Source organism: Cladophialophora yegresii (assembly GCF_000585515.1).
Source record: "Cladophialophora yegresii CBS 114405 chromosome Unknown aczIN-supercont1.4, whole genome shotgun sequence".
Lineage (NCBI taxonomy): Eukaryota > Fungi > Ascomycota > Eurotiomycetes > Chaetothyriales > Herpotrichiellaceae > Cladophialophora > Cladophialophora yegresii.
Window position 1 is genome coordinate 3,227,603 of NW_006913048.1, and position 17,090 is coordinate 3,244,692.

Consider the following 17,090-nt stretch of genomic DNA (forward strand, 5'->3'; position numbering starts at 1 on the left):
CCACCCTGCTACTAACACTCTCGAAGATCTTCTATCAGGTATGTACTTTAGGGCATACCTCGCTGCCGTCTTCTCAATACATTTGCAACAAGACTAACTGAGTTCAAGCAGTTCGACCTACGCTAGCGCTGTCACTTCAGATCCACAAGAAGACTTTAGTCGCAAGAAACACAGAACCTCGAACTCGACAAAACAAATCGTCAATATGCCAATGGTATGGAATGACGAGGCCGACGCGCGGGTGAGTCTAGTCTTTCCTTTTAGCTTGTGCCTCTGGGAGGGAAACTACTTCCACCCCTTTCCCGAACCGTTGCTTTACATCACGAAGGAGGCTCGGCCTCAACTTCAAAGCGCTTTGAAAATAGAGACTAATTTCATTTCTCGGCATAGCTGTTTACCGCTGTGCTCGCCACCACGGACGTCAAGATCGACTGGAAGGCGGTTGCTGCGCTCATGGGTCCTGGTAAGTTCGCCTTGGAGATTCCACTCTGCCTCCACTGGGAGTGCATCATAATACTGTCGTCAGCCGTGAGTTCAGAGACATGAAATATCGAGAAGGGATGTGGCTCTACCTGAGCGGATCTGCGTCTTGCCTTGGCCTTATATTCATGTCGTCGGACCTGGCACGCCCCGCCATGACTTCAAATGCCCGTCTGCTCCCATTGTGGAGTGGATGTGGATATGAATGCCCAGTCGACCGCCACGCTTCTTCCCTGCCTCCTTACCACGTTTGAGCCCGATCCTCGATGTTCTCAATCTTTGCTCCAGAATTATCAGCTAACGCCCCATCATCAGAATGCACGACCAAAGCCCTAAACCACCGCATTGCGGCCATCAAGAAGAAAGCTGGACTGTTGGCTACTGGAGGCGGCATCGCATCCCCCACCCCAGCCAGTCCTGCCACTCCCGCGTCCGCTAAGAAAGCAACCCCACGTAAGCGTGCCGCGAAAGGAGCCATGGAAGCCGAAGCCGAAGACGACGAAAACGACGACAATGGCGCCCCAGTATCCAAGAAAGCGAAAGCGAAGAAGACCAGCACGCCTAAGGTCGCTAAGAAGGCTGCTCCGACGGCTGCAGATGCCACGCACAGCAAGGGATGTAAGAAGGTCAAGTGCGAGAGTGAGGATGAGGATGATGGTGCGCAAGATTGAGGCACTAGTCAGGCCGGAAGCTTAGCCGGGCAGTCATCATGTGGATGATTTCCTTTCCACCTCGGTGACCGCATCACCTCATGGACATGCACAGGGTTGGATACGGACAACAGCAATAGGCAGGATGAGCAGATCCGGTCATCAGGACCAGGCATTGGCATGGCATGGCATGGCATAGCATAGGCATAGGAATTGGAAAACAGCATACCCGACACAGACGCAGCACATACCAGGGCATAAAAGCTACAGAATGAAGCTGTGTCTTAGCATGACAATAAGCATGACCTTAACCCTGGAATAACTTTCAAACAGTATATCAAACCTTAGTAGAGTAGAACAGAGTCGATCAGCCTAAGGTAGAGTACTTACCTACAGCGTGTATATCCGGAGGACATGGAGCAGCGCGGACAGGCAGAATCTTGAGCGGTCAACCGCGGACACGGCACAGTACGGTTCTACTATTCGCGGACGGACGCTTAGTACGTTCTTTTCTCCAGAGTAGGGGTCGCGACTACTGGGATAGGATGGGATGTAAATTAAATTACTCTGTGCTGCAGTGCACTCCACTGCACTGTACTATCACGGTGTTTGATGCTCGTTCACACGCATACTGTATGTAGCACAAAGCGCGACATGGCTTGGAGATTGATCTGTGGCAGAGTCGGACAAGACAAGACAGGACAGTACAATCGTTGGATAGGTATCTTGTCCCCTCACAGCACAGCATATCATAGCACAACACAGCGCAGCACAGCATATGCCTTGATTCGTGCCTTGCTCCGATTTCCTCTCGCATTAGGACTGGTGGAGCGCGAGATGTCTTGGTTACTTACAGCGATAACTCGCCACCACCATGCCACCGTGCCAGCCAGGTATTGGCAGATAGTACTAGGACCGGTACCAGTACTATATGAGCACATTCATTGTCTTGGTCTTGGTCTTCTTCAGGGTCTCCGATGGCCGGGAAGGCGAACACATTCAGAACCAGCTTTCAGATGTAACTTCAGACTTAAGGTTCAGATCAAAGTTCAGATTCAGATTCAGATCAAGATTCACACTTGCTTGCCTGGTTGCCCGAATCGCTCGTTTCAATCGTTCATTGAAACTTGTCATACTAGGTACGTTATTTCTTATTATATTGTAAGCTCAACCAGCACGGCATGGCATGGCACAGCATAACACAGCACAGTCTAGCTCCATACCTAGGTAGACAAGCAGAGAAAACTTTAGCAGAGATCCATCCTGACTTTCGTCTTCCCAGGATCAGGGTCTCTTTGCACCGGTCGAACCTAGCCGCAACGTGAATATGTCCTTCATATTCTGTGGGTGGAAAACGACATTTACAGGATAACGAACCCGTAGTCCGCACATCCACCCATCCACGCACACACACATCTGCGTGTCGAAGCATTGAATCTTGCACTCCGCGGCCTCGGGCGCAAGTCTGAGGATGGTTCCCTTGCCATCCGATGCGGTACGAACACCAAAGACCACTTCTGTGTTTCTTTATTTGCTTGTGATCTCGAAAATCGAGGTTGTCAAAACCGTCAAGTCTCAAGTCTTCGCCCCAAGCACGAAGATCCCCAAAACCTCCACTTTACCTTGCTTGTTGGGGCGTTCCGCGACGGGTCTTTCGATCTTCCCGATATGAGAACCCCGAGAAACTTATTGGACCGAGCTATGGGCGCCAAAATTGCAGAGCTACAGACGCCCCATTTGGCGGCCTTCTTCTGGGTCGACGTGCTCCAAGCCGTGGAGGTATTCATAAGCGCGTACATACACTTCCCGCAGCCGTCGCTGGATGTTGTGGTGTATGGTGGCGAATAACGTCCCTGGCGTCCATCGGATCTCGCCCGGTGCGTTCGTCCATCGGGCAATCCGTCTTCTTGGTCGAGCCGTCGACGAGTAGTTGAAGTTGCCCGAGGGTATTTTTGCTGGAATGGAGATCTTTACCGCGTCGCTCGACCTAGGATGGTAGGTATTTGACGCCGCCCCAGTCAGAAGGTGCTGATCTTGCCGAGAGGCAGGACATAGCCTTGGGGTTCATTTAGCGCTTCAACATTTTCGCTCGGTGTCGGGTCCGAGGGATCTGTCAGGCGCCTTGTCGTGCCTGCATGTTCACCCAGTGTGAAACCCGTGTGCACGGATGTACCACCCGTAACGTCGTGGATGTTCCCTTGCAGAGAGAGCGTCACGTCGGCGAGGGAATCGTAGTTGTGAACGATGTGGTGGAAGTAGGCGTGGGATTCGTGATCACACTTTGTCTTCTCGGTAGAGAGACGGGTTGGTCGGATGTTGGCCTTTGGTGTACACGAGGCGAAGGTGAGTATAGGATGACATCTGATCCAGCGACTCATTGTAGTGGGCGATGACGTTGTCGAGATGGCGGATGTCTGGCGGCGGTGGGAGCAAAGGGGATGAGGTGATAGAGTGGGATGGAGTGAGACCTGGGGTGGGCAGGTTGGAAGATGAGGAAGTCATGGTCGATGTTGGAGGAGGATTCGAGTAGAGTTGGAGGATTGAATCGATCTTCGGGAGCGACTTTCATATGCTCAATATGTTGCCAGCGCTGAGGATGATTTTGCCGGTTATTATGTGCTGCCACAAGTGAGGTAAGAAACAGCTGCTGTCAAGCCTGTTTTAGTTCGTATTCGTGCCGGAATTCTTGGTACACAAGGCAAAGGAGCGAATCACCAGCCGCCGAGAGAGCTGGAACTGTCGTAAAGGGGCCTTGAGCCTTGTGAGGAGTAGGGGTAATTTGCCGCACAATGGAAGCGCCTTTCCGGTGCAAGACGAAAGGTACTCGACTTGAACGGTGCCGCAGAGCAGAGCAACCTCGGGTGGATCTTTCCCCAGCCGATCCCCCTCCAGACGTAGAGCATTTGTGAAAGGGGGAAAGGACCACTGAATCACGCGCTTATTGATGGCGCAAGATGAGGAACGTCCCTTCTGTCAATGGGGAGTGCGACTCAAAGGTAACCATTGGAGGCTGACCACTGACAGAACCAGTATAAAATCCCAGGAATCCGGAACGAGAATGGAAGCGTATATAAGAGGACGTAGTGCATAGAGCCTCAATAGAGAATTATGAGTTGAGGATCCCAGATACAGCCTCAGCCGCATCTCTGTCTTCAGGGTACCACAGACTCACGATGTTAGGATTGCCATTGCCACACGTCAACCCTGGTCGAGCCCGAAAGTCTTGTAGCCCTTCCGTCCTGGATAGTGACTAGATCGTTAGCGAAATTCCCCTCCTTGATCAGTTGACAGGATAGCGAAATACTTTTCGTGGGGTATGTCGGCTGCGGCTAGGCAAGGGTGTCTCGTTTGGTATGTACTCGACGAGCACCATCTTGGGTTTCAGGTGCATAAGTGCAGTTCACTCCATGTCTTGATGTACCCACCCTGCACACGAGGAACGCAATGACCAGTCGCTTTGCTGAATCCACGGCCTGGAGCTGATACCACTGTCCGAACACTCACATCTCCCATAGCGGCACTCAGGTAGAACGCAGCTGTGCTTCCTCTTTCAGGCAGCCGAGCTACCATGGTTGGCCGGACAGCTTGTCAAGCATTGGTGCACGTCTCCCTCAGCCACCTGCTGTCCTGGACATCGGGACCGTGATACTGGTGCATAATTATCTTCTCACTTCCTCACCTGATCTGACTGGTCAAGGGCAGGTTAACTGGCCCACGTTGACTGGTGCTCTCGAAGAAGTCCGCCGACCCGGCATCCCAGAAGTGAACGAGATTTCTGCATGTTTGCCAGATCAGGGCATCAGCGGCCGCACTAGAAGACTTCCACTAGAGTCTCAGGATCTAATCCGGCCCGTGGTTTTCTCAGATATCACCTGTGGCTCAACGACGGACTGCCAGAGATCTCCATGGCTCAGGTCCAGTAGAGCTCAAGACTGGGGTGAACATGCGTCGTAGTACCTAAGCCCTCTCCGTCAAGACATGCTACCGCTGGACGGTCAAGATGAAGTCTCCCCTGAACGCGCCAAGTTTTTACTCAAACAAGCTGCCGGTGCACCTCATGCGTACATGCAATGCAGTTCAAGGAAGGAGACAGGTTTGGGTGCTTTCTGCTAGTGGCTGAAGGATTTCTGTACATTCCCGGGATCCAAGCGTAGAAGCTGACGCTGGATCAACCATGTCTGCGTTTCACGGAGCAAGCAGGCTTCTCGAGCGCGAGTCGTATTCACCTTCTGGACACGATCTCCGGACAGGAATCGCTGGATGTGGTAATCGAGAATACCTGGATCCGGTGGTCGGCGACTGATTCATTCACATTCTAGAACATCTTCTCTTCTAAGCGGTTGATTCCCCGTTACGCCGCGTATGTAAGCAGCGGCTAACATTGACAGCGCATTCTTCATGTTGGAAATGTGGCGAATGGAGAAGTGCAGTAGATAGAGCTCCGGGTCCGACGAGCGTCGAAGAAATTGATACTGAACTAATCAAGGCTGAATGTTAGCACCGTCGACCCGCCAAGGCTTGCCAAGCCCCGCTGTCTCCACTCCCGTTCGCCTACAAAATTTCTTTTCTGCGCTCCCTCCGACCTTGTCCTTCTTTTTTCTTCTCCATCATCAGTAGAGGTGTTAACATTACCTTATGTTATACATCCACCGGAGCTCCACTACGGTGGCTTGCTGAGGGTTATTCTCATGATCGATGGATCTCCTTCCGTTCCCGGCTTCGCAGACGAAGTTGCACCGTCCTTTTTCCCAAACACATATGGTTGCATGCCAGTCCGTGGCGTGGAGCTGTGGAGGAGATGCTACACATAACACAAGCAGACAAACGCGCTTCAAGAGAGCTAGGAACTGGTGGTCTGCACGCAAGGGCAGAAGCAGCCTCAAACTGAAGCGGTTCAAGCCCGAGACCTGTGGCTTGGAGAGAAATGAATTTCAAGACGACATTTTGAAGAACCTTTGCCCTGGATGCATTGTCCTCCCTGGAGTCGCGGAGAGTTCTACGTAGCCCTTTTCGTGGTTCCGCCACGGCGCCACGCTATGTGTTTTGTTCGAGTTGAATTTTTGTCCAGCCGTTGCACTCATTCGCACAGTACTCAGTAGTGGTAGCCTCTATTTTAATTCAGTCGGTATCTTGGCCTCGTCCGCAAGTTCATACAAGCACGCTCAGGACACAGCCATCCTTCCCGCTCTGCCCAGCTGGATCCTCACTCCTGTGCCTCTCTCATCACTTCGTAAAGTGGACCAACTCACGGAGCCGTCGCTCTTCACGAGGTTCAGTTCCAACTTGGTGCCCATGATCTTGTATTGACTCTTCTCCGGATCGATTTGGGCGAACAGAGGTATTACTGTCGTAAATCGCTTGCCGTCTTGAGTTGGTAGATCCAAACCAACCGTAAGCCCATCATCGCCGAACTCCACTTTTGCCTTGTCCTTGTCGATCTTCTTGAGATAGAAGCTGGCAATGACACCCGAGGCGGTCTGGTAGAAATCGTTCCGCACGGTCTCGAGCCGTTCTTCTGATTGTTCCGTGGCCACACCGTCTGCTTTCCTTCTAGGCTTGCCTACATAGCAGTGCCTCTTCTTGGTTTTGCAGCCTTCGATCTTCATGAATTCGTCGAATTCAAGGACTCGTCTCTTGCAGCATGTCCATCCTTTGCTTCCCTCGTGGAAAAGCGGCACGCCCGGGTGGTATATACACTCCTCTTCGTCTCTGGGGATTTTGTCGTCTCTTGACTTTCCGCATCCTCTCCGCTTGCATGTCGTGCTCGGAGGAATCTCTGCACCAGGGTCGTCTGACTCGTCTTCGGGGGGTTCGGGTTTGGGTGTTACGGAAGGCGAGGGTCGTTGCGGGGTTGCAAGACTAGGTGCCAGTGGTCGGGTGACGGGGAGGGGTGATGGTATCGGTGCGGCGGCAAGGATATTCGAGGCTTCCACTGCTTCGGGTTTCGGAGCGCTTACTGGGGTGTCATCGACTGTGGAGTGTTTGCCTTTGTTGCAGGGAGGGATGTTGAGGAACTCGTCGAAGGTCAGGACACGGGGTTTGCAGCACTTCCAACCTGTCAACGTAGCGTCATGTTAGTTGTCATCGCTTTACTTAACCTCGAGAAGCAACATGGTTTTGAAGCACTAAAGCCCCGACGACGGTCGACGAACCTTTTTGCCCCTCGTGAAATTCCGGAGGCCCAGGGTGATATACACACTCCTCATCAGGGTCTGTAAACACCTTCCCACACCCCTTATGGGCACACTTTTGCGCCATTCTGTCCGGAGGAGAATGTGGTGAAAATAGCCGGGATCAGTAGAAGCGAGAGAACGGCAATGCTGGACTGCTGAGTGGTAAGAGTTGGATGCTGACGGCTCAGGATCACTCCGGACAAGCGAAGTGCACCTTAACTGATCATTTCTCGTTATTGCCGCTATTACTGTTTATGCGCAGCAACAATTCAACGCAGGACCAGCTTTGTTTACCGGGGGAACTGCGTCGACTGATGCAAGACTTGGCACACACCCGCACATGTTTCTGGAAGCATCTGACGCAATGACCCGCATGGTAGAGCCTTGTCTCACTGTACCGCCAGCCTTGCACCCCAACCAGCCACTATGTACCCCTCACCAATGGGCCTTCCTCCCACACTCCTAGCGGTTACTGCTAACCCGCGTCGTGCTACCACATGTGAGTGTGGAGGGACTGGTGTCTCGGGGCAACAGACATACGCCGGGGAGTACATTCCTCTGTGCGGAAGCCTTTCCGTTTGTCTTTCCCTGACCGTTGTTCCTTGAACAGCTACTTGCACGACGGTCCGGTGGCTTCGAAGTCACCTCCGGGCCGGACGCCGTGGTATCAGGCGGCATACTCCGTACTGCTTGCCGCCAAGAGATATGAGGGTTTATTCAATGCCTCGTACTTGAAGTACCGGCTCATGGTGTTGCGGCACGCACGACCCACTTGATGAAAGCTACTGCTTGGTCGTGCTCTGCTTATTTGGCGCCAAGGTCTGCCCTCAGACTCATCTTGCAACGGGGCCAGCAAGTATCTTACTTAGCACGATATAGCCTGTGTCGAGCTCGTTCTGGAACCCCTCTTCTCAAAATCTACCATTGCTGCGAACAGGGATACGGTCCCTCGCGCTCGGTGTCTGAGAAGCACCCGGGATTAAGCACGCCGAGAAAGTATTCATCTACATTATTCGTGGTTCTCGTCCAATTGCTTTCCCAGACTGCTTACTTCCTCTGCTGTGCCTCTAGGCTAGCAACCACTTCCAAACGCCATCCAAACCACTTCTCGTGACGAACCTTGCAGCACACTCCAAAAGCCATGTCGACACGGCAGGGCCGTCGAGGGTCCGTGGCGTATCATTCAGGCAATGTCTTCACGGCCGAGAGGGATGCAAGCCGAGCTGAGGCTTTCATCGTCTCCGAAGATGGTACTTTTTCAGCGGTAGGGAGCAATAGCGAGATCCTGGACATCGCTCGACGCGAGCAGCTTCCTACCTTTGACCTGCACAGTCGATTTGTCATGCCGGGGATCCACGACGCTCATGTCCATATCCTTCTGGGAAGTTTCGCCTCTTCATCATACCTGCAGCCGGGCGAGGACGCGACCATGTCGAATATTGGTGCAAGGCTCAAGTCACCTGAATGCGCCTGCGAGCATGCGCATGTCTTTGGCGACTGGATCGTGGGATCCCTCTACCGTATCGACGATTTCGACAGAGAAGCTCTGGACAGAGACTACCCCGACACGCCGGTGCTGATACGTGGAGGCGCGGGGCACGCCATGTTCATGAACACTGCCGCCCTAAGGCGGTCAGGGTATGGCTTGACAGAGCCAGATGCGCCGCACGAACAGTACTTTCGACGCCCAGACGGATCCCTGACAGGCGAAATGACGGAGCTGGCAATGACGAAGGCTGCGTTGGCGTTCCCAAAGCCCGAAATGTCTCACGTGTAAGCCCTCTGGTTCCAGGACATTGATCCTTTTCGAGACGTGTAATTATCCCTGGTCGTCGAAGGTCTAGGTACTGACTGGCCACTGCAGAAAACGAAGCATCCTAGAGGGCATAGGCCGGCTCCACTCGGTGGGAGTGACAAGTTTCCAGGAAGCAGCCTCCAACACGACCATACTGACAGCACTTCGCGAGCTTGACGCGACCGGGGAGTTGAAGATGGACGTGCAAACGCATATTGTGTACAAGCCAGAACATCTAGCAGAGGAAAGCTTCAAGACGCTGCACAAAACGCTCGATGACGCAGCCACCTTTCAGTCAGCACATGTGCAGACAAGCTTTGTAAAGTTCATGTTGGATGGCGTCCCCCTGCACCCTTATTATACACAGGCCGGCCTCACTGACTCTGGAGAGATCGACGAGAGCAAGATCCAAATTGACGATCTGGCGGAAGCCGTCGCCAAGCTCGACGCAAGAGGGATGACCTGCAAGATCCATTGCACTGGACATGGCAGTACGCGTCGGGCGCTGGATGTGTACGAAGCTGTCAGAAAGAGTAACAAAGCTGGGCCAAGGCACGAGATTGCACACTGCAGTGGAGTTCACGATGGTGAGTTTCTCTTGTCATGCTGCCATGAATGAGGCTGATCGACAGATGATTACCCTCGCTTCAAGCAGCTGAACGTAACCGCTGAGATGTCGCCATCAATGTTCTTCGTCCATCCCGTCACCAGCATGAGTAATGGACTGATGGACTGGAATTTCCCTAAGATGCTGCAACATGGAGCTCATCTCACCATTGGAAGTGACTGGGCTTTCCAAGATCCTGCGATCCTTCCATCTTGCGCCCTCATACTTGACAGCGTTGCTTCTGCTCTACCCGATGCACCTGATGCAAAAAGTAAGGCCGCTGAAGTGATCTGCAGGATTCTCACGGCAGCTGGAGCTACAGCTGTCGGGCGAGAAAGCACTACTGGAACTATTGCCGTCGGCAAAAAGGCCGACTTCATCCTTGTCGACCGTGACTTGGGCAAAGGTGACTTCGAGGGAGCCCAGGTCCTAGGGACTTGGTTTGAAGGAGAGAGGGTTTTCGATGCCAAACAGTCGCATAAATAGATGCAGATGCACTGTCTAGCCGGGGAAACTGCATATTGTCAAGCGAGGGTAGGCCATTTCGTCACATTTAGCCTAATTTCGCCCCGATTAAGACTCCTAGAATAACTTATGCAATTGTTGAATCGAGTGTGTTTAGGTGGTATATCTTTCACCTCGGAGCTGATATGATGAAGGGCTATGTTGCTCCGCTCTGCGTGGCTGCTTTCTCCGCTGTGCTTTGGTTGAACCTGTCCGCTCCAGACGCCGGCTTCAATCCGCAAGAGGTCCTGGCCACAGGTCGCGCGATAACGTCACGGTCGTGGGAGTTTGGGACGCTCGTCGAAGCTCTCCTGGAGTTTCATAATCACGAATTGACGGTCTTTGGGTCCGATCCCTTTCCAGGTGGACTGATCCCACAAATCAGCGACCCTTCGGAAGTTGAGGGCCTTGCATATGCGAAGTCTGTCATATGGATTAATGGTACTGATCTTCTTGTTGACGGCGAAGGTAAGCAGTACATTGCGCTGGCGAGGCGACAGATACATACACTGCTCCGGGCATATCATCCAGACTCACGAGAGCATAGGCTCGGCAGCCGACCCTGCCTCCTTAGGTACCGCCGCATTACTTCTGTCTCATCATGATCCGAGATATCTCGAGGCTGCAGAACGGCAGGCTGAGTATCTCATGACGAAGGCTAAGAAATTCCACGTCAATGTCACCCATTCAGCCATATCTCACAGAGAAGACGTCCCTGAGCTCTGGGGCGATTTCATCTACATGGTCCCTCCATTTCTTGCTTATCACGGTGTTGCAACTCAAGACCTGAGATTTCTGGACATGGCGGTGCTTCAATGCCAACTTTACGACCACGTCTTGAGAACGGGCATCGAATTGGAAAACGGAGAGACCTGCCGTGGCCTTTGGCGCCATATCGTCTCCGACCCACCGGACTTGGAGTTGGGAGTATGCTGTTCAGACCCGGACGTGTGGCTCACCAGCAACGCTTGGGCTGTCGCGGGCATGACACGTGTACTAGCAACCATCTTGAAGTGGAAGCCACCTCCAAATAGTCCAGTCGGGCAGACCGAGTATGACAAGTTCAAAGCCAACAGCAGAGTGGTACTGGCCGACTTGATCGCCTCCATGTTGCAGTGTACAATGGCACAGGCAGAAGACGAAGGATCTGGACTGCTGAAGAACTACCTTGATGGGTCATCACATCGATCTGCTGCCTGGGCATATGGTGATGCTGCAGGGACTGCGCTTATGGCTTCTGCCATGTATCGGTTGGCTGTTCTTCTCCCAGAAACCTATGGTGGTTCAAACGCAATGGAATGGGCAGAAAGAAATCGCCGAGCTGTTGCGAGACATGTCCACTCCGGTGGCAGAGTTAGCCCCGTGGCAGATGTTGGGCATGTCCCAAGCAAGAGCCCGGTTAGTCAGACCAGTGAGGGACAAAGCATGGTGCTCTTAATGTACAGTGCGTGGCGAGCCTGCAAGGAAGGCACGTCCTGGAAAGCAGGGTTGCAGCGACTGACAGGATGGTTGTAGTTGGGAATAGAAGCCCATCGACCTGTTTTATTTACAAATCCGATGATGGTGGCAGTGACTGGCGGTGGCAGAAGCGAAAAGCGAGGCCCAAAAGAGGAGCGCAGGCACGTGGCGGGGTGACGGAATGCCAAGGCGAGGGGCAAGCCCGGAAACGTTTCCTTATGCGACTAAGTGAGCCCACCAGGCCCGTGCAGGCCCAAACGGGCCAGAACATTGTGGCTGTCACGCTGGCCACACCTGTGACGAAGACCGAGGCGGGGCAGGCTTTTTAAGCATTCTCGCAGGCCCCGTGCTGTTCTATCAAATCGATTCCATCCCGCCAACCAAGTCCACCCCCGGCGACCACTTAATCCACTTCTATCCGCTTCGCCTGTGCTTGCATCCAACCCGCATAGCTTGAAGCAAAAGCAGTTTACGGTTTTCCTGACAAACCGAGCGCTCCGCCTGCTGCCCGGATATCCCATACTTCCACTTGCCCAAAACCTCTAGAACGATCACCGAGACACGATACACAGTTTCCGAATCCCTCCTTCACGCAGGCGCTTCACAATCCTCTTTGCGACAGTTTCCTTGTGGACACATCGCGGATCGTCCTCTGATGACCACGACCAGTCATGTCTGATTCTCCCATCACGACTGCGCCCGTCGGGCCTCAAGAGAAGCCGATCCTGGAGAAGCTGCTCCTCATCAGAGACAAACTACTGCTTCTGAAGCAAGATAAAAGCACCTATGTCAAGTCCTCGGACGTCCTCCCTCTTTACGAGGAGGTGATTGAGCAAGTGTCAATCCTCAATGAAGTCCGAGGTCCCGAGCATCTGCTGCAGAACCGGGTCGACACAGTCCTAGACGACTCTCTACAACTGATATCTCTCTTCTTCATGGCTGTGGGTCGAAACAACGAAGCGCCTGCGCTTTACGCAATGACTGGCACCATCACTCGCCTGTGCCGCCACCTCCTGGAGGCTGCGTTTTACAGCAAAAGAGACTTGATCAGCTTGGAACACACGCTTAACAAGATGCAGGCTACGCTGGACAGCAGCAAAGACAAATACTCCCATCACCTGTTGACCCGCATCCAGTATCGGTTGCAGGTGTGCCAAGGGATGCTGCAAGAGCTGCACAATTTCCTTGCTACCTTGTCGCCAGAAATGACACCGACATGGGAGAAGCTGGTGTCAATCCTACGTGCCATTGCAGCATTAAACACTAGAAGCAAGGTATTTGGAAAGATCAAGCGAGGCTACCACCTATACTGACAGATTCACAGTACAGTCAGAAAGATCTCGATGAGTTGCGTGAGCAACTGCTTCAGATAAAGGCGACCATGAAGGATGGCGGACTGCCAGACGAGCAGGGCGAGGTTAAAGGCGGGCAAAACCTGGTTGTCCCACTTCTTGAGAGATGTCTCAAGTTCACTGATATCGTTGAACAAAAGTTGGTCTTTCTTTTCTCGTCCGACAATTCCCTCTAACTCCTCGAACCAGGAAAGGAAAAATCGACGAGCGATTCAAAGACATCTACGAGCAACTCATTGAGATCCGCAATCAGCTCGACCGGCTGACCATGACTCAAGCATGGTCCCTTCGAGAGACCGACTTGTTCATGTGGCAGAGAAAGCTAGATCGTATTGACGACTCCAGGAGAGATGGGAACTTTTTCGATGCCGAGGGTCACCCGGCCGATCTTCACGCACAGAGGGTATGTATGCTCCGATCGAAATCTGTTACTTCCGTTAAGATATCCCGAACAGACACTCCTTTACCTCATTCGGCGAGGATATGCCTACATTTACCAGTTATTGATAGCATCCGAGCCGGTGTCCGAAGCTCTGCTGCCGATATACAACCAACTTCTTACCCTACGAAAGTGCCTGATTGAAGTGAAGAAGGCGGGAGGAGTGTCGAACCCACGAGAACTATACCCCTATAGCATGAAACTCAATTCCATTGACAACATGCGGGTGGACGGCAAGTTCCAGATTGGAAATGATATACCTGAAGGCCAAGGGAGTGTCAATGATCTGCTGGCGGAATGCTATGACCTTGCTTATGACCTGAGGACTGCAGCCGAGGAAGAGAACGAGGAGGAGTAAGAAGTCTTCAGCTTGCACCAAAAGTAATGAAAGGCTGCATTATGCCGGCGCCCATCCTCCTCCCAATATACCTTTAGGCAAGCTATGCGTTGCTGAATGGGATTATTTGCGCCTACGATTCAAAAGCACCAATGGTGGATCGCGTTGTACATATCGTAGCGGGTGTCGGTGTCGGTGTCGCTGCCGCCATCGCTTGCATTTCTTCGGCACATTGGTATCTTGCGAGCTTTGTTGTTGTGCTGAACAGTGGATACAGCTCGAGTCCATAACATCTTATTTCCAGATCTATGTATCGCATTGAAATTAGTATGGCATTCAAAGCCCTAGGTCAGTACAGATTAAAGCTGCTCGTTTTCGAGACTGTTGTGTTAGGGGGTTATAGAAGTATGGGACGCCAATGACTTTTAGGTCGTGTGCTCCCCCACGCTTAATAACACGCTGTGAGAAAAGACCCGAGGTCTCCGCAGGGGAGACCGGAAATTGGTTCCTCCCAATCATGACTATGCATTGATCGAACCAGGTGCCCAGCGTAGAGCCACTAGCCATAAATGGTTAGAGAAGCAATGTTATTGACCCCTTAGCACTTATCCACAGCTTCACTCACCAATGACAAAGGAGTCCGAGGCCGACGATGAGGCGTTGGCGCTTTCTAGATTTTCATGGGCGGTAAAAATTCCCGCTCAATTAGCCGCCTCACTGCGAGTCTTGGACGCTTATCTTGGAAAGCCACGGGTGGGTGCTGGCATCGCCAGCGTGCTCAGGAACAAACTTCCGGCACCCTACACAATCGGAACATAGGGTCCGCATCATGTCCCAGCGACCACTTAGGCCTTTAGCACCGGCGAAGGTGGCCGCCGAAGAGGCCAGCAGCTCGTCCAGCGGGCCAAGTCTCCCAAGCCGAGGCAGGAGCATCACCCGGAATCCCAGGAACAACGCGAGCGCAGCGTGCATGCAATGCAAGGCCAAAAGGAGAAAGGCAAATTCAAGCACCGTGGCCCAATGGTTCCTGACTGACCTTGTCCCAGTGCAGTGGCGCCCCACCGCCGTGCAACGCGTGTATCGCCGCGAATACGGGGTGTGTATTCCGGGAAGATCTTGACAGGAGACGCAAGGAGGCCATCAAACGGAAGGCGGAGGATGCCGAGCACCATCGTGACCTGTTGGGCGGACTGCTCAGGTCCATCCGCTGGAGTGAAGAAAGCGATGCTCAGCACCTCTTCCGTCTCATTCGCGATGACGCTCCACTGGCCGCCATAAATGCCTCGATTGATGCGGAAGTGAGGAAGCTTCGCGGATACAGCCCGGGAACAGACGCCACAATCGATGGACTCCTCCAGTTGCGATCCGAGGCGGCAAATCTGCAAGAGCAGACAATGCTGGCACGAGCCCGGAGGAAGACGATGAGCGTTGAGGAGATGTCGGACGAGCCTTTGTTTCGATTGACGGCAAAACCGTGGACAACAGTCACAGACGATGACTATCTGGTCTCACATCTGACCTCCCTCTATTTCACTTGGTGGAACGCCTTTATGCACCCTCTTCACGAACCGACACTCATCGAAGCCATGGAGAAAGGCGATACCAGTAGTCTACTCTGCTCACCTTTTCTGGTCAACGCCATGCTTGCCCTCGCTTGCGGCTATTCCGACTTAGCTGGCGCCTTCTCCGACCCGAATGATCCAGAGACCTGGGGAGAGCACTTTTATGATGAAGCAAAGCGTCTCTGGGATCGCGAGGAGGGGCGTGCCTCACTGATCAACCTCCAAGGTCTCTACTTACTCCTGTTCTATTGCAATATGCATGGCAAAGATCAGCTCGGCTGGTCGACGCTTTCGATCATGGTTCAGATGTATCAGGACCTTGGTCTCGCTCGTCAGACCAAGATCCCAAGGGGCTGTCCGGCAGAAGACGTGGATAAGTTGCGCGCGGCCATGGTGAATGCTACTTGGTCGGTCTTCGTCTGCAGCACGTGAGTATTTCGCGATTTGCTGGATAGTTGATTCCCCCTACTGACAGGACAGGATGTTTGCAATGTTCCTCCTCAAAAGGCCCACGCTGCAACCGCCGACGGTCGCGCGGCCGTATGCTGGAGAAGACCTCAACCCGTCCGTGCAGTGGAGACCATATCCTCGTCTAGAAAGGGTAGAGCCGCTCTACGGCAATTCTCTCTTCAACGCGCACTGTGACTTTGCCGAGATAGCATACGAGGTAGCATTGAGTGTGCCGTTTACCAAGAATGAAGATAGAAATGCGCCAGTGCAGTTGCTGCATCGGCTACACACCTGGCACGACGACTTACCAACGAAGTTGCGACTGTATCCGGAAGCCCCCGGGCCTTTGTTCGAGCTGCAGTGAGTTATATCCGACGGGCAGTATGTGATGCTGACCGAGTCAGCGCGGTATACTACTGGTGTGCCCTTACCTTGAGTGAGGTGTCGGACAGGGAGCCATCACGGGAGCCGACACCCCCTCCATTCTCGTCAACTTCGGCAGTGGCCGCTGGGTTGACTGTTCGCGGCAATTCCTTGCTCATGATCCGTGAAATGTTGCCCATGTTTCGGCATTATCGGCGGACGTACGGGCTTGTTCGTGTCATGGCAGGCAGTTGTCAGACTGCGGCCGTGGCGTATTTCATTCTTCTGAAAGCTCTGCGCAGCCCATCGTCGCAATCTGGAGAGAACGAAGAAGCCCTAATCGAGTTGACACTGTATCTTATGATGGGTGCACGGCGCTGGCTCGTTTATGCCGGGATCATCCGGATGCTGCGTCCAACAGCGCAGTTGATAGGCGTTCAGCTCCCCCAAAAGCTGATGGAAATGCTCGACGAGTTCGACAAGACCGTTTGGCCGGTCAACGCACACCGGCGGATCAAGAGCGTATACCCGAATCTCGCGCTCGTGAAGAAAGACGGTTTGGAGGACGAAGAGGTGACCATGGGCGAGTTATTGACAAAGTGGGAAGGGCTCTCAGCAGAGGACGCAAGCGAAAATTGAGCGGACGGCTACAATATACGACTCTCGGGCAAACTATGCTAGGAAAAAGAATCCGGGGTGGCTCAGGCGAAATTACTGGGGCGGGTCTGAATAGATGCTAGGGGGACAGATTCACCTGGTCCAAGTGGCTGATCCCTGCGGGCGGAAGACTTTTCCTGGCCAGAGGCTCGCGCTCCCTATCAATCCCGGCCTTTGCCACTCCCTCCGCCAATGCGCCCCAGCCATGAGACCGATGGCACCCAAGCAATTGCTTCAGCCTCTGGCGTCTGGAAATGTATTCC

At 53.2% G+C, this 17,090-nt stretch overlaps 7 protein-coding genes across 7 annotated transcripts; 5 read left to right on the forward strand and 2 right to left on the reverse strand.

The window, feature by feature from the left end:
• Positions 1 to 205: 205 nt before the first annotated feature.
• A1O7_06511 (uncharacterized protein) lies at positions 206 to 1,151 on the forward strand (the record flags this gene model as incomplete). The annotated part of the gene is made up of 3 exons (XM_007760513.1): positions 206 to 241; positions 391 to 463; positions 796 to 1,151. The coding sequence occupies 3 exons, from the start codon at positions 206 to 208 to the stop codon at positions 1,149 to 1,151; spliced, it is 465 nt and encodes a 154-aa protein (XP_007758703.1).
• A 1,701-nt stretch (positions 1,152 to 2,852) lies between these two features.
• Positions 2,853 to 3,632, reverse strand: A1O7_06512 (uncharacterized protein; the record flags this gene model as incomplete). Its single annotated transcript, XM_007760514.1, has 2 exons — positions 2,853 to 3,117; positions 3,409 to 3,632. 2 exons carry the CDS (start codon positions 3,630 to 3,632, stop codon positions 2,853 to 2,855), a joined length of 489 nt encoding a protein of 162 aa, XP_007758704.1.
• A 2,660-nt stretch (positions 3,633 to 6,292) lies between these two features.
• A1O7_06513 (uncharacterized protein) lies at positions 6,293 to 7,388 on the reverse strand (the record flags this gene model as incomplete). Its single annotated transcript, XM_007760515.1, has 2 exons — positions 6,293 to 7,185; positions 7,283 to 7,388. 2 exons carry the CDS (start codon positions 7,386 to 7,388, stop codon positions 6,293 to 6,295), a joined length of 999 nt encoding a protein of 332 aa, XP_007758705.1.
• A 1,056-nt stretch (positions 7,389 to 8,444) lies between these two features.
• On the forward strand, positions 8,445 to 10,191 carry A1O7_06514 (uncharacterized protein; the record flags this gene model as incomplete). The annotated part of the gene is made up of 3 exons (XM_007760516.1): positions 8,445 to 9,076; positions 9,168 to 9,685; positions 9,731 to 10,191. The coding sequence occupies 3 exons, from the start codon at positions 8,445 to 8,447 to the stop codon at positions 10,189 to 10,191; spliced, it is 1,611 nt and encodes a 536-aa protein (XP_007758706.1).
• Positions 10,192 to 10,358: 167 nt separating this feature from the next.
• Positions 10,359 to 11,724, forward strand: A1O7_06515 (uncharacterized protein; the record flags this gene model as incomplete). Its single annotated transcript, XM_007760517.1, has 2 exons — positions 10,359 to 10,677; positions 10,757 to 11,724. The coding sequence occupies 2 exons, from the start codon at positions 10,359 to 10,361 to the stop codon at positions 11,722 to 11,724; spliced, it is 1,287 nt and encodes a 428-aa protein (XP_007758707.1).
• Positions 11,725 to 12,338: 614 nt separating this feature from the next.
• Positions 12,339 to 13,816, forward strand: A1O7_06516 (uncharacterized protein; the record flags this gene model as incomplete). The annotated part of the gene is made up of 4 exons (XM_007760518.1): positions 12,339 to 12,941; positions 12,992 to 13,158; positions 13,209 to 13,422; positions 13,475 to 13,816. 4 exons carry the CDS (start codon positions 12,339 to 12,341, stop codon positions 13,814 to 13,816), a joined length of 1,326 nt encoding a protein of 441 aa, XP_007758708.1.
• Positions 13,817 to 14,770: 954 nt separating this feature from the next.
• A1O7_06517 (uncharacterized protein) lies at positions 14,771 to 16,809 on the forward strand (the record flags this gene model as incomplete). Its single annotated transcript, XM_007760519.1, has 4 exons — positions 14,771 to 14,818; positions 14,842 to 15,785; positions 15,838 to 16,167; positions 16,212 to 16,809. The coding sequence occupies 4 exons, from the start codon at positions 14,771 to 14,773 to the stop codon at positions 16,807 to 16,809; spliced, it is 1,920 nt and encodes a 639-aa protein (XP_007758709.1).
• Between the last annotated feature and the right edge of the window lie 281 nt (positions 16,810 to 17,090).